The sequence below is a fragment of the Xiphophorus couchianus genome, chromosome 8, assembly GCF_001444195.1.
Source record: "Xiphophorus couchianus chromosome 8, X_couchianus-1.0, whole genome shotgun sequence".
In the NCBI taxonomy this organism is placed as follows: domain Eukaryota; kingdom Metazoa; phylum Chordata; class Actinopteri; order Cyprinodontiformes; family Poeciliidae; genus Xiphophorus; species Xiphophorus couchianus.
Window position 1 is genome coordinate 28,463,009 of NC_040235.1, and position 26,345 is coordinate 28,489,353.

At 39.3% G+C, this 26,345-nt stretch overlaps 2 protein-coding genes and 2 long non-coding RNA genes across 4 annotated transcripts in view; 2 read left to right on the forward strand and 2 right to left on the reverse strand.

Moving 5' to 3' along the window:
• The window catches only part of tln1 (talin 1), an 85,102-nt gene extending 83,755 nt beyond the window's left edge, over positions 1-1,347 (forward strand). The window contains exon 57 of the mRNA XM_028024680.1: positions 3-1,347. Coding sequence (XP_027880481.1) covers positions 3-137 — 135 coding nt within the window. The 3' untranslated portion in view covers positions 138-1,347. The remainder of the gene's footprint in view (positions 1-2) is intronic.
• On the reverse strand, positions 425-13,156 carry LOC114149131 (uncharacterized). Its single transcript, XR_003596441.1, has 4 exons — positions 13,145-13,156; positions 8,925-8,927; positions 7,338-7,344; positions 425-3,002 (listed from the first exon to the last, which is right to left on the reverse strand). It is a non-coding gene; the product is annotated as an uncharacterized LOC114149131 (long non-coding RNA).
• On the forward strand, positions 4,512-25,912 carry tpm2 (tropomyosin 2 (beta)). The gene is made up of 9 exons (XM_028024718.1): positions 4,512-4,765; positions 14,865-14,990; positions 16,663-16,796; positions 17,909-18,026; positions 18,701-18,771; positions 20,362-20,437; positions 22,606-22,668; positions 24,559-24,628; positions 25,366-25,912. The coding sequence occupies exons 1-9, from the start codon at positions 4,652-4,654 to the stop codon at positions 25,446-25,448; spliced, it is 855 nt and encodes a 284-aa protein (XP_027880519.1). The 5' UTR covers positions 4,512-4,651; the 3' UTR covers positions 25,449-25,912.
• LOC114149135 (uncharacterized) lies at positions 16,677-18,996 on the reverse strand. Its single transcript, XR_003596445.1, has 3 exons — positions 18,985-18,996; positions 18,188-18,192; positions 16,677-16,835 (listed from the first exon to the last, which is right to left on the reverse strand). It is a non-coding gene; the product is annotated as an uncharacterized LOC114149135 (long non-coding RNA).
• Positions 25,913-26,345: the final 433 nt, after the last annotated feature.

Genomic DNA, 26,345 nt, shown 5'->3' on the forward strand with positions numbered 1-26,345 from the left:
AGATTATCGCCGCTCAGGAGGAGATGCTGCGGAAAGAAAGGGAGCTGGAGGAGGCAAGGAATAAGCTGGCCATGATCCGAAAGCAGCAGTACAAGTTTCTCCCCTCAGAGCTGAGAGAGGATGGCCAGGACCAATGAGAGTGTGGAGGGAGGTGCCAACAAACCGCAAATCAGCTACACAAGTCATTGTGAAATGCTCAGGACCTAATGATTCGGATCAGATCAATTCTAACAGCAAGTCAAACTCTGTCTACAGTAACATATCCAAATGCTTTAACAGTAGAGCAAAACTATGCTAAATAGTATATCATGACAGTGATAATAAATGTTTGCTTATACTGAGACATATGCTTTCACGTGATAATTAAGTTATGTATGCTTCTAATTATATATGTTTATATTCCTTAGAAAGTGAGTCTTTTTTACTCTTCTGTGATCTTGATGTGAGGCTTTAGAAAGCCAGAGCAGTTCATTCCTCTGCCCTTCTCTCTTGGACTCTGTTACATCGCATTGCTATGAAAATGGAATATTATGGCAGGTTTATCCTTCAGTGACAATCTATGCAAAGTTTCTAAGCAGATTTTTATGTTTTATTTTTAGATGCATATCTAAAATATATATATATATATATGCATTTTCTTGTGTCTGAACACACTTCCAAAGACTGTTAGTAATAGATGTTTCTGCCATTTTGTCTGAGTATTTTCTTTTTACTGTACAAAAACTATAAGAAAAATAAAAGGTTTGAATTTTACAGTTTAGAACAAGACTATCTTAAACAGATCAGTTAAAAATCAGTATTTTTAACTGAATGAAATAAAATGTGTTCAACAAATGTGATTTTTGAGTTAGTATTTAGACTAGGATCTGATTGGAGGACTTGTTGGTGTAGTGAGTATGAAGCCATATATTTAATGTCCAAAACTTTCACATCAGTCTGATGTGTGCTGGACTGATGTTTATTGATCCATTCCACTCAAATGTGTGCCAAACATGTCTGCCAGAGGTGTGACACACATCTGGACTAATATGCTCATGTTCAGCTGTTTTTAGAAACATACATCATTGTTAAGAAGAGCAAAATTTGTGCTTAAACGATGTCCCCTCTTTCAAGTTAAGTATTAATGTTTGATGCCATTTGTTCCTAAAGTGCAATAATTTCATCACTCTACTCAATAAAAGCAGAAGTAGTTTTATTTCCTTTGGAGTGTTTAAAACTAACCATCCAGGTTTGTCATTCATCCTTCAAACTTTTTTTTATAGACCATGATTTTATTTGACTTATTGTTGGAATGCAGGTGAACCCAATGGACACTGTCATACACAATAAAGCCTATTTTCACTGAAAATATTCACATCCGTTTCTTTACTTTTTTCCTCTCATTTAAGACACAAGTTATCCTCTGACTTCTAAGAGAAACTTGTTTGGAAAATTACCAATGAAAATGCTGATAGCTTTTTTTATTGTAAAAAGATTAATATAGTGAACCACATCCTGTCTCTAACACACCTGTTTCTTCTATTCAGTATTTCATAGCACTTGGTATTTGGTTTTTACTGTACTATTATATGTCTCTTTGATGTTGGGATTATCTCTAATCACAGGCCACCATAGTTCATGCTACTCTCCTATTGAACTCTAGGGGCTTTGAAGAACTCGGTTCTAATAACTTCAGTGGATTCCCATGTGCATCACAATACTGTGGTCAGGTATTCTGTTTGCCTCTTGTTTTACATTCTAAATTGTTTGTCACCCTATTATTGTATCTGCTTTTCACCCACTCAGTTGAGAAAGTGATACTTTTCTATTCTCACATTTCAGCAAGGTTGAGGTCAGGGTAGGCCATGAAGCTTAATGTTTGGATTTGGATGGAATAAATTAAAAAAGGCAATGTTTTTGTTTGAGTTTATTGCCTCATTCAAAAACCAAGTTGTGTCCAGAATTCCACCACCTGCATGCTGATGTGAAGGGAAACTGTATAATTTGGAAAAAACGAAAGATGTCATAAATGACATAAAGTGAACAGCTGTTGTTGGAGCTGTGACTGCCACTAACACTCTGACAACTTAGAAGATGGCTAAATAAAGCATCCATTGCTACAATTGAAGAAGGTAGTTGATGCTTCTTATTAGTTGATGCAGCAGTGTTTTTGGACTCAAAGTTCAAACTATGAGTTTCAGATGTGAAAATCCCTGAACCTTGGAAGCTCCAAGGTTTCAGCTAAAGATCCTTTAAGACCTGGAGGAGAGCAGACCAGAGGAATTCAGCACATTTCACAGAGTTTGGACAGAGATCTGTAGAATATGATGGAATAACATCATGTAAACACACTCACACAAAACACACATCATCTGTAGGATGTACTGTATAGAAGCAGAACATTTGCAAAAAAAAAAAGAAGCTTAAACCCCTTAATTTCTTTTAATATTTTATATTAAGCTCAGATTTTTAGGTTTAAATAAATAGCTTACCAACACATTTAACTGGAAGCAATACTGTTGTATTGAGTGACTTAGTCAAAGTCCAGACTTTAATTTTTAAAGTTTGAGAAAATATGGAGGGAGCAAAAGATTAGGGTGACATCAAAAAGAAATTATTGGGGGACATGATTCTAAAAATATGTGATGCTGAAATTGAACGAGTGACAGAAATACAGTTTTTAGTGATTATCGACTATAATCAACTTGGAGACAATATTAAATGCATAAAGGAAAAGACCGCAAAAACAATAGCAATTTTCTATAGAAGTATAATCAATTATAAGGCTTTACATATAGCTTTACTAAACAAACCAAACGATCTCAGATGTTTACATCTGAGATCGTTTGGTTTGTTTAGTGACTGCTGGCAAAAAACTGGCTGATGGTAAAACTCTCCTGGAGGTCAGTGGACTAGTCTGAACTGCACTGACTCTGCTTTTTGCGGTTGGTTAAATATAATTATTGCTTTTGTTGAAGGTGCAGTTTAACTATTATTTGAATTTTTTTTCTTTTACATATTTGCTGATATTTGCTCCCTTATGCTGATATACTGTATATCATTGTGTGGAATTATGGGGTTTCACGCATAAATCAATACACCAATAAATGACAAACATGAGCCATAGGAGTTATTAATAAGACTGGTTGCTGTGAACATACAAATCCAATGATCTGCTATTATGAAATATGGTTTAATTAATTATAAAATAATGCAAATAATATTTAGAGCAAAATTAAGCTTACTTACTACTCTTAAAGTTTAGATGCAATTTGTAACATTTATTTTTAAAAAAACATAACATAAATCAAAATATTTGAGACATGTTTGTAAATATACAAACAACTAAAAAATATGGAATGATTATGAAATGATGCAAGCACAGACTTAATAGTGAAAACATTACTAGAGATTGTGAAAGAAAATATTTAGTGGTTACAAGGGCAAATAACTTCAGATTGTGTTGTATCTGTTTTGGTTTTGAATTGTTTTTTCCCTTTTATGTTTCTGTTTATTGACTTAAATATAAGAAGTGACATGTTTTTAGATTTTTTATATTGTAATGACTGAGGTGGTAATTTTGTTTAATTTGGCGTGTAAGACACATCAAATTAAACTAAATGACTGTATCTTTTCAGTCAAGTTGTTTAAATTGCTGATGTGTTTTGAGGTATGGATAACAAGTTATTGGATAAATGACTGAATAAGTAAGAAAAATAATCAATAAATCCAATAAAACCTTTTTTCAAAAATAAAAAAATTGAAACAGATATTCTTTTTTTTTTAATCTGATGCTCTTTGTATCATTTTCTTAAAATGTCTCATCTGTTGTAGTCTGGTTGAATAAAAACATTTTTAAATTTAAATCTGCAAGGATAGGAATGATTTTGGACATAATTGTACAACCAGAAACCTCTATGTATTTCATTAGGATTTTATATAAAAGGTTAATGCAAAATAGCCAGTAGCTGTAAAGTGAAGAAAGCAGAAAATGAGAAATTATTTAAATATCTTACAAAAAAAATCTAAAAAGTTTGATTTGCAATTCACTAGCTCTTTCATTGTAATAGCCTTAAATAATTATAAAAACAAGACCAACGAACTCAGAAGTCAAGGCAAGAATAAAGTTGTGGAGACATTTAAAGCACTTGTATATCTATATCTATCTATCTATCTATATATCTATATATATCTATATCTATCTATCTATCTATATATATATATATATATATATATATACGTATATATATATATATATATATATATATATATATATATGCTTTATAATGAAAAGAGAATGGGAGAATTGGGCTGCAAACCAAACAAGGATCGTATTAATTGAGGAGCAGCAAAGGAAGATGTGGAGTTTTTCAGGATGTAAGTTGTGCAGCTGTGTCTCACGCTGAATGATGACACATCAGACCTGTTTCATTCACACGCACAGTGGGCAGCACTGGCTGTCTAAATATGGACAATGACTGGTGCTGAACTATGTGGTTGGAGCGGCTGTAGCTGTGGGAGGGGTGGGGGTGGGGGGTGTCCATCTGAGAGCTGTTCCAGAGTCTCTCAGTAGTCTACATCTTCACAGAGTGTCCTCTCCTCCTGTTGGTCTCCATCCGGATAACCAAGTCCTCTTCTCTGCTCTGCTGAGAGCCAGACAACAAACGCAACCATGGAGGCCATCAAGAAGAAAATGCAGATGCTGAAGCTGGATAAGGAGAATGCGATAGACCGGGCAGAACAAGCAGAGGTTGACAAGAAGGGAGCCGAGGACAAATGCAAACAGGTGGGGCCAAAAAGCAACTTAGTTTCACACCAAAAACAGCATCTTCTCTTACACCGTCTATTGTGCACTCTCTGCTGAACATATTAGCATAAAAATATTAGTGAAAAAATACCTCCTCTATTAATCTACAAACAAAACTGTCATCAAAGCAAAGGACAGAAAGCTGCGGTAAGAGGTTTCAGATTTTAAAGGCTGTAGCTGTAAAAACAACAAAGATCATTTTACACTCTTGAAATCCAACAGTAAAACATTGAAGCAGCCAACACTTTGATGTTCTCCTTAACACTGTACCAGAAGATCTTGGAAGCACCAAAATTTTATTTCTCTCATTAACAAGCAGTTTGTCAGAGACTCAAACAATTCTCAAAATTTGGGGATTTGGGGATGTATTTATTAATTTTTTTTCTACTTAATGAAAAAAAAGTAGAAAAAAATAAGTAAATACTTTTTATTTAAAAAATAAATCTTCAATCGGTGCAAGAGAACTAGATTCAGATTCTGGTCGCAACTTTTTTATGCATTTATTAAAACATAAATCTCAAGACATGAGATCATCACTAGTTTTGATAGATTATATTCTGGAGCTTCTGGCTCAACATATAGTTATCTTTGAGAGAAGATTTTACTGACTGGAGGCGAACAAGCTGCACACCTCATCCTGTTTCTTAGAGTTCATTTATAAAGTTATGTCTGAAGCAAAGATGACAAATTTAAATCAACAGTAAACCAACAAATCATTATGCTAATAAAGGAGTTGGTCACTGGCTCTTCCAGGTTGGGTGTCATCAATTTCTATTTTCTAAATTCCAATATTACAAAGTGCGTGGAAAACCCCCACAAAATAACAGTTTCTTTATTAAAATATGAGATTTAGATCCTACATACAAATTCAATAAATTAGAACATTATTATAAAATATTATTATTATTATTATTAGAACATTATTATAAAGATACATTACCTAAAGTAACTACTTATCTATATAAAGATAAGTAGTTACTCTAAAGTAACTAAATAGTTACCTAAGTAGTTACCTAAGTAACTACTCTAAAGTAGGCTTTATTTATGTTAATTATGACAATATTCTGTTAACAACTAATGAAAATCTGACATTTAAATAATATTTATAATATTTCACCAGATCAATTAAAAAAAACTATTTTTAAAAACACAAATGTAGGTTTAATGAAAAGTATGTGTAATACTGATGATTAAGTATTAAACAAAGATCCCAAAATTCATATTTTTATTAATTTCTACAAACTGAAATAAGAGAAGTGCTCTGTTGTGTAGTTGTGGTGTGTTGTGCTGCCTCTTCACGTGACCTCTCTAAGGATGAAACCGATTTCAGGAGCTTGTATCTGGGTTCTTGTTCTTTTGGACACAAACAGAAGTTCTTGATCATAGGTGAGGGTCAGAAAATAGACTGTAAAATCAGGAACTGCTTTCAGATGAGGCTGTCTTCATTAGGGTTTGTTACTGTGGATGAGTCTGCTGCTTTTCATAACCTGCCAACGTTCCTCAATAAGACACCAAGATACCGGATTTCGTCCTTGAGGGAAAGATGATTCCCACCTTGAAGCAGTAAAGAGAAAACAAATCCATGGCCAAACTTATTTATAATTCTTGACTGAATGCAGATCAAATGATTATTTGCTATTTTTCTTGAACAATTCAGAAAAAACTGAATTTTGTGCATAATACAGCTGCATGATCTGCTCAACAGATTCCCCCCAAACACTGACATCAGTCACAGAGAACTGATGTCAGTTGGCATTTCATTTTCACACATTATTGAGTTGAAAATATTACCAGTTTTAAGACCTCTTGGCCAGGCCATGATTAGCTAAGTTCCATTCTTCAAACTCACTACATTGGTTGGGAACAACCTTGTTTTTGATCAGTGCTTCTGAGTCAGTCTCCAGATTCTGTCACCCAACCATCCAGTACATCATCATAGATCAGCCTGCAGGTTCTGTAGAATGAGTTGGTAGTTTATATAATGTGTTTGTTGTTATAGGATGTGTTAGGAATTTATAAGATCATTTTTGATTGGTATAGGAAGTGTTGGTAGTTTACATCTTATGTTGGTAGCTGATGTGCAAATCAACAGTAAACCAACAGTATTAGTTGAAACATTAGTTGAAATACCTGAAACACAAAAACTCTTTCTTTTATTTATGTTCTCTTTTTATGTGGGCATCAGAATGTCTTCAGGCTGATAGATGAACTGACCCTAACGTTCCTCTAAAGGCAGGACAGTTCCTAGCACTGTTTGCAAGCACTGACCAAAAAAGCTGAATGATGGACCAGGCTATTATGTTGTGTCAGTTTTTGTTGAAAGGTACCATGATGGTTTAAGCCACATTCACCATCAGTTTATGCATCCATTATTTCACCCTACTGATTCTGATGTTTGCTTCACATCTCATCCGCTCTGAGAAAACATGAATTCTCTCATTGCTTTGATCTTGTTCAGTTCTGATTACCAAACCCACCTCAGTGGGTCATATGCATCAGGACACAGGCTGTGAACTGCACCACACTGACACTTTACAGAATAGATATGCACTGAAAACCTTTTATCAAACTTTACATAAAACCCTGTTGTTTCTTTCTTAATTTAGAAAGAAAATCATTCAAAACTGCACAAGTGAACAGCAAACCTACGTAACTCTCCTGTTTAGAAGCATGGCTTTTTTACAAGCAAAGCAATTTTTACATCCCACAATTGCAGAGTAGTGAGCCAGAGTCTTTTTTCATTCTTTAAGTTTGTTTTCATTCAGTTTTTTTCATTGACATATCAACAAGGCATCTACAGCTCTTTTCCACTTTGACTGCAAAGACTACACATAATAACTGTTCAATGGATTTGCTTTTGATTTAGAAACGCAGACCTGAATCTTCCCTATGGGACTGTTCTTCAGGTGCCTTTCAGAAACAGGAAGTTAAATAAAAAACTTCTGACCTCTGACCTCAGAGAAGGATGGCTGTTCAGTTAATAATCTGATCCAAGCCAACCAGTGTTGAGCATCACATTTGCTATTGCCAAACTATGTTTTCATTGGTCATTTTTTCAAATATTGACATTATTAAACATTCAGCATTGCTCAAGTTTTGTCTTTGAATGTCATGACAAAATTGTCAAAAATAATTTTAGAATCATTTATGTCTTCATTCAGGTGTGCATGACATCACAAGCAGACTGGATTGTGCTTTCTCTGTAGTTTTCACGCCGTGGATCATCTGCCTGAAAGATGAACAGATTTTGTCGACTGCAGCTGGTGATAGTTGGGTCAGTCTATCCACTCAGGAGTCTCATTGATTTTAAGCACTTTTTTCTGTAAGTCAGAGAATGACAGTCTGTTGGAGGAGACAAGCACTGTTTGATAAAAAAGGCCTGAAAGGCCTTTACTTGCATAGTCCTGTATTACGTCCAGGCAACCCCAAAGTGCTTCACACTCCATCCAGTAATTCACACATTCACACTGTGAAGTAGTAGTGAGCTACTGGATAGTAGCCACTGGTTCCCTGAGGCAGGGAGAAACCAGAAGGAAAGACAGGTGACACAATGACAGAACCAGCATCCTTACAGGACAAACATACAGCCCCGAGTTGCTCATTTAACATTAAACTAGCAACTCTTTATTCTAAGCAACATTTTAATCCATTCATATTTCTGCAGCAGCAGAGCTGAGATGCTTCATCTGCAGCAGCAGCAGCATTAGGTTGGATAAAGAGATGATGCCACCGCCCAGCAGGCGGATTACTACTGGGCTGTTACTTTCTCTAGTTGCATCTGACAAGATCAGGTAGCAGTGTATTTGTAAGTGACATTATTTTAACCTCAGATCTCATTGTTCCCAGAGGAATTCAACTGGGAGTCAGAAGATGTCCTACACTTCTACATTTCTTTGTTTAGGAGTATTGAAATTTGGAAAGTCTATTTCTGTGTTCCCTCTGCAGACCTCCACCTTCTTTGAATTGTTGCTGTGGGCTAGGGAGGCTGGACTCTATTTGTGAAGCAGAAACCTTAGATGGCTGGAGGCTGGGGGAGGATGCCACAGCTCAAATGGAAAGGACATTTGTTCTGGGACATTGTCACCAGGCCTTTAACTCTGCTTTACCCCAGGCTTTTTATAGTTCTTTAAGCTGCAACTGTCTTTGAGATGAGTCACTGGTCAACAAAAGGACAAATTAAATCTATAGCAGATGGTAATATTCTAAACAACATTTTAACATCAATCTTTGTGAAATGGATTATTTGAATCATGAAATAAAGAAGGTTCTGTTGTTAGATCTTTGCATTGTTATTTGTTGCTGTGTGTTCAGATTTTAACCTGTAGTTTGGTGAAACTTGGCTAAAACATTAACTTTCTCTCACTGTGTTTTCCAATCATCAAGGTTAATAGTAATTGATGGTCACAGAAGTGTGATGCATGTTCTTTGAAGATGAATCAGGAGCATTACTCCTTTTCCATTTTGGAGTTTATTGGTTATTTATTGGTTATTTGTTTAATTAATTAATTAAATTTATTGATTATCAATAAACCCCTTTTATCCATGTAATGTTCCAAATTAGCACATTCAGCTATTACGCTGTGTAAAGAAGTCACACATAAAAGTAGCAGTGATAAACTTCTATTTTCATATCACATTGCCTATGTTTATGTCCGAAAGCAAGTGTTTTCCTTTAGTTTCTATTCTATTTAGTTTCTATTCTATTCCCCAAAATGTACTGGCAGAACAGACAGAACAAGCTTAGCTCTGCCTCTGGGTTTTCCACAGACATCATAGTTCCTCTTACTGGTTCAGAGGTGAATCCTTAGGAAGGAGCAGTGGTGGAGAAAGCACTCGTCAAGCACTGTACTTAAGTCAAAGTACAAGAAAACAGATGGAGATGTACTCTGGCAAAAAGTACAACAAAACCATTTTTGTTTGTTTTCATGAGAGGATACTCTGGGAAGGCACAGCATCTTCAGTCAGAGGCTTCTTCAGACTCAGTGCAGTACAAACCACTGCAGGAGATCTTTCCAGCCAACAGTCATCACCATTTTTAATAACTCTTTGAAGAATCTAAATTAATGAGTTACAACATTTAATTTCCCTTTGGAATTAATGAGATTATTTTATTTCAACATAAGCCAGTACTTGCTTGTAAGAATACTTAAAAGTAGTTGCTGAATTTATTCTCTACAATGGTCTATAATATCGTTTAGTGTGCCTTTGTATATATTCTATATATAACAGTGGTGCATTTTTTCATGAACAAGGCTGCAGAAAATTAATGTTTTAATTATGTTTTCACTCTGTGACACAGTTCACACTTAGACTTTAGATTCTGTGCATCAGAATTTCAGGGATGACCTGCAGCAATAAATGCTATTAAGCAATACAAGAGGAATAATTATACATTTGAAAGTTTTTATTAAACACAAACCAAAACCATTGTATTGTTTTAGCTGCAGTAAACTCATTGAAGTTTAAGGTGTTTGCCTAAAAATAGGGCAACTAGACTCTCCTATCAAAGAACGGATCATTTCACTAATATTTCAACTCCAACTTGTCATCAATTAATAAACACTCAATGTAACATGTAATGCAACACATTATAGAAATGTAATGGAGTAGAAAGCACTCTCAAAAGATCAACTCAAGTAATGTTCAGACATGAAAAAAACATACTTTAAGTACAGTAACGAACTACTCATACTTCACTACATTCCACCACTGGGAAGGAGTCATTTATTTTACAGATTTGATGAAAAAGTGACACTAAATTCTGCATGATGTGGCTGATTTAGTCTGCTCATCTATTACATGCACTCTGTCTCTATTAAACACAGTCAGGTCTTCGACAGTGCATTGTATTGACAGTACTCTGGACGCCTTGAAGCAAAACTAGATGTTGCCTTCTGTGCAACACGTTCCAGTGTAAATGATGTGAATTACATTAACTGTAACTGAACACTGACAGGTAATTAAAAGACCAATTAGCTACTGATAGACACATTAAGATACATTGTTGGTCAGAGTTTTAAACTGCCAGCTGTTCTTCCTAAAAGCTATAGGATGTCCTCTCATGAAAATGAGAAACACTGGGCAATAATGATAGAATATTACATCATAAATATTTCAGTAAAATAAATTGAAACAAATTACTTGATATGTGCCATCCATCCATCCATCTTCTTCCGCTTATCCGGGGTCGGGTTGCCGGGGTAGCAGCTTCAGAAGGGAGGCCCAGACTTCCCTCTTCCCGGCCACTTCTTCCAGCTGTTCCGGGGAAATCCCGAGGCGTTCCCAGGCCAGCCGAGAGACATAGTCCCTCCAGCGTGTCCTGGGTCTTCCCCGGGGCCTCCTCCCGGTGGGAAGTGCCCGGAACACCTCACCAGGGAGGCGTCCAGGAGGCATCCTGACCAGATGCCCGAGCCACCTCAACTGGCTCCTCTCGATATGAAGGAGCAGCGGCTCTACTCTGAGTCCCTCCCGGATGACTGAGCTTCTCACCCTATCTCTAAGGGAGAGCCCAGCCACCCTACGGAGAAAACCCATTTCGGCCGCTTGTATCCGCGATCTCGTTCTTTCGGTCATGACCCAAAGCTCATGACCATAGATGAGGGTGGGAACGTAGATCGACCGGTAAATCGAGAGCTTCGCTTTTTGGCTCAGCTCTCTCTTCACCACGACGGACCGGTACAGCGCCCGCTTGACGGCAGACGCTGCGCCAATCCACCTGTCGACCTCCCGCTCCCTTCTTCCCCCATTCGTGAACAAGATCCCGAGATACTTGAACTCCTCCACCTGGGGCAGGACAACCCCCTGACCCGGAGAAGGCACTCTACCCTTTTCCGGCTCAAGACCATGGCCTCGGATTTGGAGGCACTGATCCTCATCCCGGCCGCTTCACACTCGGCTGCGAACCGCTCCAGCGAGAGCTGCAGATCACGATCTGATGAAGCCAAAAGGACCACATCGTCTGCAAAAAGCAGAGATGAGATCCTAAGGCCACCAAATCGGATCCCCTCAACACCTTGGCTGCGCCTAGAAATTCTGTCCATGAAAGAGATGAACAGAATCGGTGACAAAGGGCAGCCCTGGCGGAGTCCAACTCTCACCAGAAACGAGCCCGACTTACTGCCGGCAATGCGGACCAGACTCTGACACCGGTCATACAGGGACCTGACAGCCCGTATCAAAGGGCCCGGTACCCCATACTCCCGGAGAACCCTCCACAGGGCTCCCCGAGCGACACGGTCGAACGCCTTCTCCAAGTCCACAAAACACATGTAGACTGGTTGGGCAAACTCCCATGCACCCTCCAGGACCCTGCCGAGGGTGTAGAGCTGGTCCAGTGTTCCACAACCAGGACAAAAACCACTCTGCTCTTCCTGAATCCGAGGTTCGACTATCCGACGGACCCTCCTCTCCAGGACCCCTGAATAGACCTTGCCAGGGAGGCTTAAGAGTGTGACCCCTCTATAACTGGAGCACACCCTCCGGTCCCCCTTTTTGAACAGGGGGACCACCACCCCAGTCTGCCAATCCAGGGGAACTGCCCCCGATGTCCATGCGATATTGCAGAGTCGTGTCAGCCAACACAACCCTACAACATCCAGAGCCTTAAGGAACTCCGGGCGGATCTCATCCACCCCCGGAGCCTTGCCACCGAGGAGCTTTTTAACCACCTCGGCGACCTCGTCCCCAGAGATTGGAGAGCCCAACCCAGCGTCCCCAGGCTCAGCTTCCCCAATTGAAGGCATGTTGGTGGGATTGAGGAGGTCTTCGAAGTACTCTGCCCACCGGCCCACAACGTCCCGAGTAGAGGTCAGCAGCACACCATCCCCAACAGGGGTTGGTGCTGCACTGCTTCCCCCCCCTGAGACTCCGGATGGTGGACCAGAATCGCCTCGACGCCGTACAGAAGTCTTTCTCCATGGCCTCTCCAAACTCCTCCCACGCCCGAGTTTTTGCCTCAGCAACCACCCGAGCCGCATGTTGCTTCGCCCGCCGGTACCCATCAGCTGCTTCCGGAGTCTCACAGGCCTAAAAGGCCCGATAGGACTCCTTATTCAGCCTGACGGCATCCCTCACCGAAAGTGTCCACCAACGGGTTCGGGGGTTGCCGCCGCGACAGGCACCGACAACCTTGCGGCCACAGCTCCGATCGGCCGCCTCGACAATGGAGGCACGGAACATGGTCCACTCATACTCCATGTCCCCCACCTCCCCCGGGACGTGTTCGAAGTTTTGCCGGAGATGGGAGTTAAAGCTCCGTCTCACAGGGGATTCTGCCAGACGTTCCCAGCAGACCCTCACAACTCGTTTGGGCCTGCCAGGTCTGACTGGCTTCCTCCCCCACCACCGGAGCCAACTCACCACCAGGTAGTGGTCAGTGGACAGCTCCGCACCTCTCTTCACCCGAGTGTCCAAGACATACGGCCGCAGATCTGAGGAAACGATGACAAAGTCGATCATCGAACTGCGGCCTAGGGTGTCCTGGTGCCAAGTGCACATATGGACACCCTTATGCTTGAACATGGTGTTCGTTATGGACAATCCATGACGAGCACAGAAGTCCAACAACAGGAAACCGCTCGAGTTTAGGTCGGGCGGGCCGTTCCTCCCAACCACGCCCCTCCAGGTCTCACTGTCATTGCCCACGTGAGCGTTGAAGTCCCCCAGCAGAACAAGGGAGTCCCCAGGAAGAGCACTCTCCAGTACCCCCTCTAAGGACTCCAAAAAGGGTGGGTAATCTGAACTGTCGTTCGGCCAGTAAGCACAAACGACAGTCAAGACCCGTCCCCCCACCCGTAGGCGGAGGGAGGCTACCCTCTCGTTCACCGGGGTAAACCCCAACGTACAGGCGCCGAGATGGGGAGCAACAAGTATGCCCACTCCTGCACGACGCCTCTCACCTTGGGCAACTCCAGAGTGGAAGTATGTCCAGCCCCTCTCAAGGAGACTGGTTCCAGAACCAGAGCCATGCGTCGAGGTGAGACAGACTATTTCTAGCCGGAACCTCTCGACCTCACACACTAGCTCCGGCTCCTTCCCCACCAGAGAGGTGACATTCCACGTCCCAAGAGCCAGCTTCTGCAACCGAGGATCGGACCGCCAGGGTCCCCTCCCTTGGCCGCCACCCATCACACAATGCACCCGACCCCTTTGGCCCCTCCCAGGGGTGGTGGGCCCATGGGAGGGGGGACCCATGTTTCCTCTTCGGGCTGAGCCCGGCCAGGCCCCATGGGTAAAAGCCCGGCCACTAGGCGCTCGCCATCATGCCCCCCCTCCAGGCCTGGCTCCAGAGTGGGGCCCCGGTGACCCGCGTCCGGGCGAGGGAACACCAAGTCCAAGATTTTCATTCATCATTGGGTTCTTTGGGCTGCGCTTTGTCTGGTCCCTCACCTAGGACCTGTCTGCCTTGGGTGACCCTACCAGGGGCATGAAGCCCCAGACAGCATAGCTCCTAGGGTCATTGGAGCACTCAAACCCCTCCACCACGATAAGGTGGCAGCCCAAGGAGAGGACATACAGTACATGTTATTTGTTTACTGATTTATTTAGCCGTCTATCCTACTTTGTGCTTCATTATACAATCCTACAGATTCACCATTAGGTGTTTTCTACTGCAATAATAATGCAAATATTTCATTTTAAAGTAAATGAAATTTTACTAAATTTCACCGTACTAAGACATTATTAAATATTAATACCTCTGTAATAAAACTGTTACATCATAGAAGCATCATACATTTTGTAACATACAAATTTATAATGAAATAGAAACTTACATTTGAGCATTTTTAAAGATAGTTTTAAAAGGTAAAAAGCTTTCATTTATCTATTTAATATACTGCAAATCAAATATGCATTTTAATAAATAGATCAAACTTCATCTTAAAATGCATAAGAAAACTGAGATCAATAGGTAGAAAATCTGATATTATTAATCTAAACATTGATGTTAAGTTTCTTCTGCTGGAAGATTTTAAATGAAATAGTTTTAGTAGAAAACCTTACATGAAAATACAATCTTCTAGACCCTTTAATCACGCTGTTAGCTGTCTGTGTTTGTGTCTGTGTGTCTGTCCTGCAGCTGGAGGAGGAGCTGCTGGGCCTGCAGAAGAAACTCAAAGGAGTAGAAGATGAGCTGGACAAATACTCTGAGTCTCTGAAGGATGCCCAGGAGAAGCTGGAGCAAGCAGAGAAAAAGGCAACGGATGTGAGTGCTCGAACAGTACAGTGGACTGCAGAAAAGTAGTAACAGTGTTACTGAATGTCTAGTATACCTTCTTAAACTAGTCTTTTGTTAAAAAAACAGGGCTCTGGTTACAGACACAGCTCAGCATGATTTACAAATTTTTACCATTTCCTGTTTACCTCCACAGAACTTCCAATAATATCTATGATGTAACGATTAGTTCCTGTAAAAACTGCTGATTCCTCCTGCGGGAGACAGCAGCTGCACAGATGGCGTCAGAACAAACAATACTGTCAACATTCCAAGGTCACCATCATTGAATAAGATAGACACATACAGGAAGACTCTGAAAGTCTAGTTAGTTCCAGTTGCAACAACATCTATGCGATTTCCCTTTGGAATGAATAAACCTTTATCAGTTTGATTTGAACTGAAATAAAATACTGGAATTATACTGTCTGCAGCAAAATAGGGACGTTATCATCAAGAGGCAAAAGTTACAAGCGGACAGTGTGATTCATATAATGACAAATTGCCCAACCTAATCAAAATTATAGTTCATATGACTTACACTTAAAAATGAGCCTTTTGAAGTTTATATTAACATTATTTTGAAATTACAACGGGGGAACTTTCCGGAGCAGTTGCCATGGAAACGCCGTGACGCCGTTGGGAAGCTTGGGGCTGAACTTTCACGGAATGGCGACCTTAACATCCATAGACGCTGTTAGGAGGAAAATCCAGAACCTGCAGCAGCAGGCTTACGAGGCGGAGGACCGGGCCGAACTCTTCCAGACGGAGGCGGACATGGAGAGGCAGGCCAGAGAGAGGGTAACCACCAGGACCGGACCGTCCGGCCTCCAGGGGGCGCTGCTCGGTCACTGGCTCATTTATTCGCCATTAGGTTTGAGGGCCAAGATCATATTCAACCTGATCATTAATAAGTTTAATTTAAATGGTCTAACTAATCTAACTTTGTTATTTAGTTCATGAACTCTACAGTGTCGTCACAGCCGGTCTGCTCTATTTGTAAACAAACTCCTCAGACATATCAGCGGATTCTAATGTTACAGAATTGATTAAAAAGAATTGAGCAGCAGAGGAGTTTAAGATGAATTTTAAAAACCAGGTAGCAGAAACTCAGCCACACAACACTGAGATTTTCTGTACATTTATTCATTCATTGGATTTTTCATCAATGACTGAACTGTAACTAAAGGGTATTACAGGGAGAGAACACAAAGAAGCAACATGTTACGTTATGAAGTGTTGGCACACTATTAATCAAAATGCATGTTGTTAATGATCAGATTTTCAGCCTTTCCTTAACTTTGAATTTGCTACCTGTTTGAAACAATAATATTTTGTTTACAATCATATTCTAACAAGACAATTTATTAGAAATTCAGTTTAACTTAACAAAGTCAATGTTCAGCTTTTATTCTGGTGAAGAAAATGTTAACCTATACCTGTAAAAGAGCCCAAGGTCTTTAACATAAGTAAAGAAGCATCTTCTCATTTGTTCAGACATTTGAGCTCCCAAAGGTGAGCTGCTCAGAATGTTTCTCAGCAAACAGGTTAGAAACTAATTCTTGGAGGAAATTGCTTTTGTGGATATCAGGGTCTATTTGTTATTTAGGGTCACTGTTCATCTTTACTGAGGCTTACACCCAGAGTGTTTCTGTTCCTGCAGGCGGAGGCAGAGGTGGCGTCTCTCAATAGACGCATCCAGCTGGTGGAAGAGGAGTTGGACCGAGCTCAGGAGAGGCTAGCTACTGCTCTGCAGAAGCTGGAGGAGGCAGAGAAAGCTGCAGATGAAAGCGAGAGGTGAAGAGCTTCCTGTTGATATTAGGGTGACCAGACGTCCTCTTTTTCCCGGACATGTCCTACTTTTCAGACCTAAAAAGATGTCCGGGGGGAATTTAAAAATCGTCCGGGATTTTGGTCAACTGCCTCAAAACACATTACATAGCTTACAGTGCATTGTGATTACATTGCCACTCCGTTCCACTACTCCATTCCAGGTTTCTTTGTATGGCAAATTAGTCACGCCCTTCTCCCCAAATCCAATCACGTTGCATTATGTGTGCGAGTGTGTGTGGGAAAAGTAAAGATAGCTGAGTTGACTTGTACACCAGCCGCTAGACTAGTTAATCTTTAGTGTATGTTATACACTAAAGATTTTATTTTAGCAGAAAAGGCTTTGGACTAAACTGTTACTCGTGTTAGCCACGCTAGCACCAAGTACAGCTAGTCTAGGGTGACCAAACGTCCGTATTTCCCGGGACATGTCCGTATTTCACGTCCTGTCCCGGGCGTCCCGGGTTTTTTTAGAAAGTGAGGAAATGTCCTGTTTTTTAAATTTCCTTCATTGGACCATTATATTTACAGGCACTAGGGCACTGCGCACGGCCCTGCGTGTGACGTAATCCCTGAGCCACGTCAGTGCGGACAGCCCTGTTCTTAATCAGAAGATAGATAGCGTGGCTGTCAGTAGCCAACAACATGAAAAAGCGCAAATGTATGGAGTTTCCCCGCTTTTAGACCCCCTCCCCCCCCCTTCCCCGCTCCATGGTGTTGTGGTTCCCCCCAGTTCCAGGTTGTCCTGGTTTTCCCAAATTAAAATATGGTCACCCTATCTTATCACTATTCTTTACTTTTACTTTTTCAACTTCTTTTTCTGGGACCAAGAAATACAAAATATTTAGTCAGGTTCTATAGTTTAAAAATTAAAGTACATTGCATTACTGGTTCATGCACAAATAAAATCGGAAATAAAACACCAAGTAAGAAAAGTGTGACTAGAGCCAGTTGTCTGATCTGTAACACAGAATGTGAAATGTTTAGGTTTTTTTCTGGTAGAGAGAAATGTATTCCAAGCTGGCGAATACTGCACCATGTCCTACCTGACCAGCGTTTACGTCTGTTTTTCTCTTCAGAGGAATGAAGGTGATAGAGAACAGAGCAACAAAAGATGAAGAGAAAATGGAAATCCAGGAGATGCAGCTGAAGGAGGCCAAACACATTGCTGAGGAGGCGGACCGTAAATATGAAGAGGTGGGATTAATTCTGCACATTCTTTCTGTTTAGAGTTTAGCGAAGGATTACATTTAAAGATGGAATTACAATTTTAGTATTACTTAGAAATACTAATACATCAAAATACCAAGCCCTAGCACCACAGCAAGTCCACCTCTGAATGGTTCAAAACACAAAACTGAACCTGCAACCCACTGATTACAGGATGAACTTCAACCACCAGCCAATTAAAGAGCTGCTAATTTAACATAATACCTCCAACTTCAATTCTTCTGGCATCAGTTGGCATGTGAACCAGACAAGATTTGTGCTGCAGATTGCAGTCAATGAATCATCCAGCAAGTATTGAAAGTGTCTTATAAAGAATTAGACGTGACGCAATCTGTCTTGATTTAGAATGGGATAAAGATTCAAACTACAACAGCAAATCTCTAACAGAATGGCTAAACAAGACTCCACAATGGACCAGTCAAAGTCCAGAAACAGTTCTTAAACCTTAGAATTAAAAGAGGATAGTTTTCCCTTTTACCCTGTTTTTAAAATTCAGTAAATAGATAATAACTTCTTATTCACTTTGATCAGGATGAGGTCACAGTAAACGACTGGTTCTAAAAGTCAGAGTTGAGGTATCGTACTCAACAACATGAGCAGGTTTTGTGTGGAATGACGTCAGGGCCTGAATATATTTGCAGGTTGCACGTAAACTGGTGATTCTGGAGGGAGATCTGGAACGCTCAGAGGAGCGTGCTGAGGTGGCTGAGGCGTAAGTATCATGATCACCTACAGCATGACCTGCAAACCAATTGGATCTGATTATGGTGGCCACACAGATAATAAATAAATACATAAATAGATAAATAAAAACTTAACAGTAGCAACTTTTTCTACAAATGGCAGGCTCAGTTAGGTGATTTGATTTCTGAATGTACATTTGTTTTATTTTGCGTTCCTACACTTGAACAGCATGTAAAAATACCCCAGTCACACATGTTTTATTGTGTTTTTGTGAAATGTGCATGAAAGCATGAAAGCATGAATGCATTCTTGTTTCCTGTCTGACGCTTCGCCCCATCCTGAACTAAACCCCTAGGCGAGTCAGGGAGCTTGAACAGGAGCTCAGGCTTATGGACCAGAATTTGAAGTTGATGATGTGCGATGAAGAAGAGGTATTTGATGCATCTTGCATTAGCCTTCTTATTCCTGCTTGTCAATTCTGTTTAATTTGCATGTTTTCTCTTCCTCTCCATCCTTTACTTAATACTTCATAATTTTGTTTGGTATTAATATTTTTTTAAATACTGTATGAAAAGTTCTGATCAAACAATATTTTTTGACAAAATGAAGATTTAGTTTTAATAACAAATGGTTACCATTTGAGATGCCATGCAGGTGCAGCTCATTAATCTATTTTTGTTTTTCCTCTTATGGCTACATTTAATTTTAGGTGGTTTTATTAAAACATTTAACTACAAATATGGACATATTTTCTTCAATATCTGACCAAATTTTTTCAGATCAGTTTAACTCAGTTTATTTACATAGAACCAATTTGCCACAAATACATCCTAAATTTTTTATGTTTGTTGTCATGAGCCAATATCAATTCATATCTACTGCAGGATATTGAGGAGTACATTTTATTTTTTAGCTGAGGCTCTTTAGGTCTCTTGGCATGGGTGAAAGTCCTAGAGGTATGAGGGGGGTTTGGTTCTGACCCCCAATCTAGGAAAAGTCTAGAATCCTTTCTATTTAAGATGAGATATTTATTTCTACCTACATGTTGGTTCTCAGCCATGATCCAGGACATGGAAAAATCAGAAAAGGTTTCAAAATAAGGCAGCTTAACAAGTTATAATATAAATGGCATATAACTTGTGTTGACAGACACTACAATAAGTCAATGTTTATGAGGAATTTTATTAAGTGGTGTTACTCATTAAAACTTATTTTTGTTTAGAGCATACATTTTTTGAAACATGTAGCAGAGATCTGATTTTGTATGTTATGCTTTGCCCAATGCTCACCAAAAATGTTTATTAGATTTATTTTGAATATTTATGTAACCTTTTTCTGCAGACTCCCCGGTATTTTACTGAATCTATGGTTCCTTTGCATATTGCTGGACCTTAAACATTATATCCATTGTTTCCAAAGACAATATCATTTACTTCTTCTTAATGTAATAGTCAAACGTATCTAATATTTTATTTTATTTTGACATATATAAAAATTTTGACATATAAAAATGTTTTTGGTCCATCAAATTGCATCTGGTTTGAACTTCTCACTCGTTTCTGCCTTTCAAATTACTGCCTTTTCTTCTGCTGCTTTTCTTCTTTCCTATGTTGTTCAGTAAATCAGCTGACCTTGAGGAAGAATTGAAAAATGTCACCAACAACTTGAAGTCCCTGGAAGCCCAGGCTGAGAAGGTACAGTGAGAGATGAGGAGGACTTTGCCGCTAACATGATTGGTCAATAAAAAACATGCAAAATATCAAAGAACAACATGTTCATTCAACATCTGCACTGAAAAAAAAGAACTTCGGGGGTTATTACATTAACAAAAGAATGTCATGTACTTTTAACTAAATAATTTCATGTTTCAAATGAAAACGTGATAAAATCATGTTGGATAAACAAGAAATTCAACAACTTAATGTTTATGAATTTTAATCATGTTGAGATAACATGATTCATTATAGTCAGATTGATCTCCCTCCAAGGAGGGTCTAGCGCAGTGGTCCCCAAACTACGGCCCACGGGCCAGATGCGGCCCGCCTCCACATTTGGTCCGGCCCCCTGAACAATACCAGAGTATTTTCATATATGTGCATTTTTATTTGATAAGTTGGACTTTTGCAATAAAATGTTCCTTAGTAATGAACTTTATTTATTATTAACTATTAGTTAGTAACTATTTTATATATGCATATAATTGACCCTAACCCTTTTTTTTATGTGGAGAACCCAGTGTTATTTGGTTATTATTTATTTCATAAATAGTGTTATTTCCTGACTTTTGTTCTCTGAAGAATCCAGAAAAGGTTATTTGATTGTGCTTTCTGAAAAACAATACATTTTTATGTTTAGCACTCTTACAATCGTCACACTTTTTCTGTTACAAAATGACCCCGGCCCCCCATCAGAGAAGGGACAAGTTATGTGGCCCTCACAGGAGAAAGTTTGGGGACCCCTGGTCTAGCGAGATAATCTCACGAGAGATTATGGAAGATTATGGAAGATCACGCCACATAACTTCAAAGCGGTTTTAGTTACACATTAAACTATAGATATTTGTTTTTCTCTGCAGAGCACTATTGGCATTTAAGAACTGCACTGTAACAAATGGCTGTAAAAACTACAGCATAAAAATACAGTAAGGTGGCTGGGTTTTGAAAATACAGTTCTGTTCTAATTGTTGTGTTCTTTCTACCTTTTCACCCAGTCCTGTCTTAAAACACTTAATGTAATGTAACTTAAAAAGTTGTCTTTGAATTAACATAATTAAATCATGGAAAGGATTTCCACACGATTAAATAGCTTTCTTTCAGCATGAAGCATGTTTGTTGAGCTAACTTAATTTTCATGAGTTGGATCAACTTAATTAAGTAGTGTGAAGGTACCACTGTAACATAAGTTGGTTTCTCAGGGCGTGCTGTGGTGGTGCAGGGAGTTAGCACGCCCCACGTTTGAAGGCCTTAGTCCTTGACGCGGACGTCACTGGTTCGACTCCCGGCGACCTTTGCCACATGTCCTCCACCCTCTTTCCTGTCTGCCTACTGTCGCAAAAAAATACGAGCCACTAGCGATGCAAAAAAAAAAAGTTGGTTTCAACTAATGCAATTTTCTAAATTTGCATTAGTCTTAATCAAGTAAAGTAAATTATTTGGTCCAAAACATTGCAAAGTAGTTGGGCTGGCTCTTTTAAATTACATTGGGTCCAACTATAGTAAATGAGTTGAATCAACCTTAATAAATTAAATTGAGACAACACATTTGCTTTAAATTGGAATAACCTTAATAAATTAAGTTGACCTAACACATTTGCTTTAAATAGGAGTAACAGAATCACATGGTGCTGAAATAAAGCAAAGTAAACAGGTGGAAATCCTTTCCATAATTTTTTTATGTTCATCCAAAGAGTTTTTATTTTTCAGTGTGCATTGCTGGTTGAGTTAAGATGGTAACGACAACATCAGCAGAGAACGATGGTGAGGTTGGTCTATGTTAGGTTGGTGGTAGAAATGTGTTGAAATGCTGACAGAAACCAACATATGAGGAAGAAATAATTCCTGGTCACATTTATGTTACTATACATATACATACAGTATATGAAATTAGGAAAAGACTTAAATAGTATGACTGTAACATTTTCCAGCTTAATGTTTCAGCATCTTGTTATTTTCTTGCATTTTTCTAGATATTCAGGTCATTAGAGTAAAAAAAAAAACACAACTAAATCTAGATCCCTTGATCTAGACTAGTCGATTTGCTACATTGAAATCTTTCTTTCTCTTTCTCTGTTGATGTTAAAGTTTAGGTTGGAAATGTCAGTCCATGGAACTTTTTTGTTTATACTTATTGTTTTGGATTTCAGTACTCACAAAAAGAGGACAAATATGAAGAAGAGATTAAAGTGCTTACAGAGAAGCTGAAGGAGGTGAGAATATTTATCCTTCTATTGCTCTCCCTTTGTTTTTAAACATGTCCCCTAAATCATGTATGCCCAAATATAAATGTGTGTATATTTCTGCAGGACTCTGAAATTATTTATTTCTAGTTGTCTAAACAAAGAAATTGAAATTAAGTGAAAATAAGACAAAGATGATGGTAAAATGCAAATTTACCTGGGAATCCAGGGTAGGGCCAGTGTTTTTTCGTGGGCATACTCAACAACACAAAAAAGAAACAAAAACAGAGCAATGGAGTACTGGAGCATTTAGTATGTTAAGCAAGCCAAAGAGCCACTTTTGGCTCTGGAGCTGCAGTTTGCAGACCCTAGATCCAGCAGATGAAAACTGTGATCCTGTCTCAGTATGACTTAGGGGTTGCACCAACAATCGACTAGTCGATTCTTTACTCTGCAGTGACATTTTACAGAGCTAGTCGACTATTTGTTTTGTTTTGTCACATAATTATGTGACAAAACAAATTTTTCCAAGAAGATGAACTAGGAGCCGTAAATATGTTATGGCCCGACTCTGATGACCGCAACAAGAAACTTGGAGGACACGACAACAAGAAGCATTTTAAGCTCTTCAGAGGCATTTATAAGTAAAATGATTGTCTAGGGGTAATGTGCGGCAGCCCAAGAACCGTTACACTAGCGTGTGCCCCCTTCGGCCTGGACCTCCATCGGTGCAGATCTCCCTCAGACATTGACTGGTTGGCCCCCACAGGTCTCAGCCTCTGCTCCCAGGTTTGATCAAGCGACGCCTCCACATGTGGTCCATCCGAACCACGAACTGGCTCCCACACCTTGTCAAGCAACTGACGCGCCCCACGCCGGCTGGTTCTGGCTCCAGCTCCGCCTCTGATCCTGGCCTCTGGCTTTCATCTGCTTCTGGGCCTGGATCTCGTCTGCCATGAATGTCATAAACGCTCCTTATATATGTGATCCAAGTGGACACGAGACCATAAACCCAGTAGTGGTGTGCAATTTACCTTTCACTTAGAATAAAACTGCAGGGAAAAATGAAAATAGTCCAAAGTACCAATTCTTTACTGACACATATCATCATAAGAAATTGATTTAGTATTATCTGTTCAGTACAGATAATACTAAATTAGCCCCTGTTTAGAACTGCTCATGCTCTGCTTTTAATTTAATTTAATTTTCTTTCAATTAAAACTTAATTTAATATTAATTCATTTCAATTCGACAATTAATTATTAGATAGACAGTGAAGAGAACTGGCCCACAGACTGTGGGAGTCAGACTCCATAACTAAGTGTCTTGGAAAGCAAAGAGAACTAGTCCTTTGCATGATGAGGAAGTAAAGAAGTTGTATATTTTTATAATGGTTGGTCTTCTACAGAGAGGGTCACTATCATGTCAGCAAAACATTCAGTCCATATTTAGAATGATTAGGTTTCAGGTTGGAAAGAAACATGTATATGAAAAAGCTGGAAATGGAGTTTAAGAAGTTAAATTGTAATCTTCAGAGATCACCTAAATTTACTGTGGTCAGCAAATTTTTCACACATCAGATGGTAAGACTGGCAACAGAAGTCCTTTGGGTTTCTATTACCATGCAACCAGAAAGATAAAATGTTTGGAAACTCTGTTTCCACCAACACAAACAATCTAATCAGATTGTGCATCAAGTTCCATTGGTGTGTTACCAATTCAGAAATAGTTTTTCTTAGTTCTGCAGAAAATGGTGTTGCTTTCATCGCTATGAAAATGAGTGTTCTACTTTGACTAATATGTGGCATTATTGTGACTGACACATGATATGTCATTTTCATATTACTGTATGGTTTAGTTCTTGTGCTGTGCTCAGTTTGCTTGTTACTGTGGGTCATTAACTGTTTGTGTGTGTTCCAGGCTGAAACCCGGGCAGAGTTTGCAGAAAGGTCTGTGGCTAAGCTGGAGAAGACGATTGATGATCTAGAAGGTATGTAATACTCTACCAGGTCTGCTTTCAGTCAGACCTTCCAGTCATCCAGTCCTCCCAGTTACCCTTGTGTTTGCAGGCAGCTTTTGCAGATGTAACTATGAATCTGTTAGGTGATTGGTTTTAAGCTACAGAAATACTTAGCTTCCCTTTTAGTTGACAGAGTCAGTGTGTGTGTGTGACCTTGTTTTTTGTAAGGATCATTTTTCCAACAAATACTACGTTGAGAGGACAGATTTCTTCTGTTGGGACCCAAACCCTGGACCCAGGCTTTGGGATGTTTTTTGGTTATAATTTATGTTTAGGACTATGGTGTGAATTGAGTTTTGATTAGGATTAGGGTTAGGCATATACTAGGCATATTTTGCACCTGATAAATTATGCATTATTATTGCCTTTGCAGGATTTTCTAATATTGTGCAGACTGAAACACAGACTGTTACAATCTGTGTTTCATTGTAACAGAAAGAATTTGATCCGTTTCTGCAGCAGCTGCCAGCTAAGGTTAACATCAGCCTGTTGAGTGTCATAAACGTGTCTCATTGAAGTCTATAGAACTTAGTATTTGTATGATTTCAACTTCATTGAAAGGTGTGCCAGATATTATCCTTCCTGTGAATTATTTATTTTGAAGTTGGTCATTTTTTAAACCTTTGTTCTTTTCTCTTTTCTGTTCTTTCATTTCAATGTGTTCCCATTCTTCCCTGTGTTGTCCTCCTGTCCATGTCCTCTTCCAGATGAAGTGTATGCTCAGAAGCTGAAGGGCAAGGCTCTCAGTGAGGAGCTGGACCTGGCCCTCAATGACATGACTACACTGTAGAAGCTTCCTCCCTTCCTCTTCTCCCCTTTTGCCTCCCCATCCTCCCCTGTTGCTTTGCTGGTCTGTTCTTGTTCTGCAGAATTGTTATTGGCTGGAAGATTTCTAAACATAATGCAGTAAATTCAGACTTTTTTCCTCTTTCCATTCTTTTTTTCCTTTGAACTTACAGCTAGCTCCTTTCACTACTACCTGTCCTGAGGTCTGGAGTTAATGTCATTTGTATTTATTTGAACCTTCATCTCCCTCCTTTCTGTAATAAAACTTTTTATCCTTATCAAATTCTATATTTTCCCAATTTTACCTTCTTTTTGTTTGACTTGACTTCCAAACGTTAACTTTGCAGTTAGTGTGAGATGGCCAAAACTCAGATACTGGTTTTCTTGACGCTAAATTTCTCAGCATTGTCTTTGTCTGACCACGGGAAAACGTGTGAGAAATGTTCATAAAATGACAATGGTTTTATACATGGGGCTCTTTAGTCTTGTTTGGTTTGGTCTGAATTTCATTTTTGGTGGTAATAACAGCACTAAAGTTAGCATCTGTATGAAAAACTACTCAGAACTTGAATAAGGAGCTACTTTGTGGCTTTTAATCAATCAGAATTAACTTTGATTTAATGATTCAAAAAATAAAATTATTTGATCAAACCTGGATTAGAGTACTGTACACACCTCTGATACAATCCTTGTAAAGCTGGAACTCTTGCTAACTAGATGCTAACTTGAGCAAATTATATCCCATTGAACAAAGATGTATACTATATATGAAAAATGTAAAATTGAGCTGCATTGTGGTACATTTGCTACACTGTAAAACATTTGAGCAGCATTTTATTGCATCTACTATCTTCTACTCTTCAAGTCAAATAATTTTAGCAAGTTTTGGATTTTGAACGTG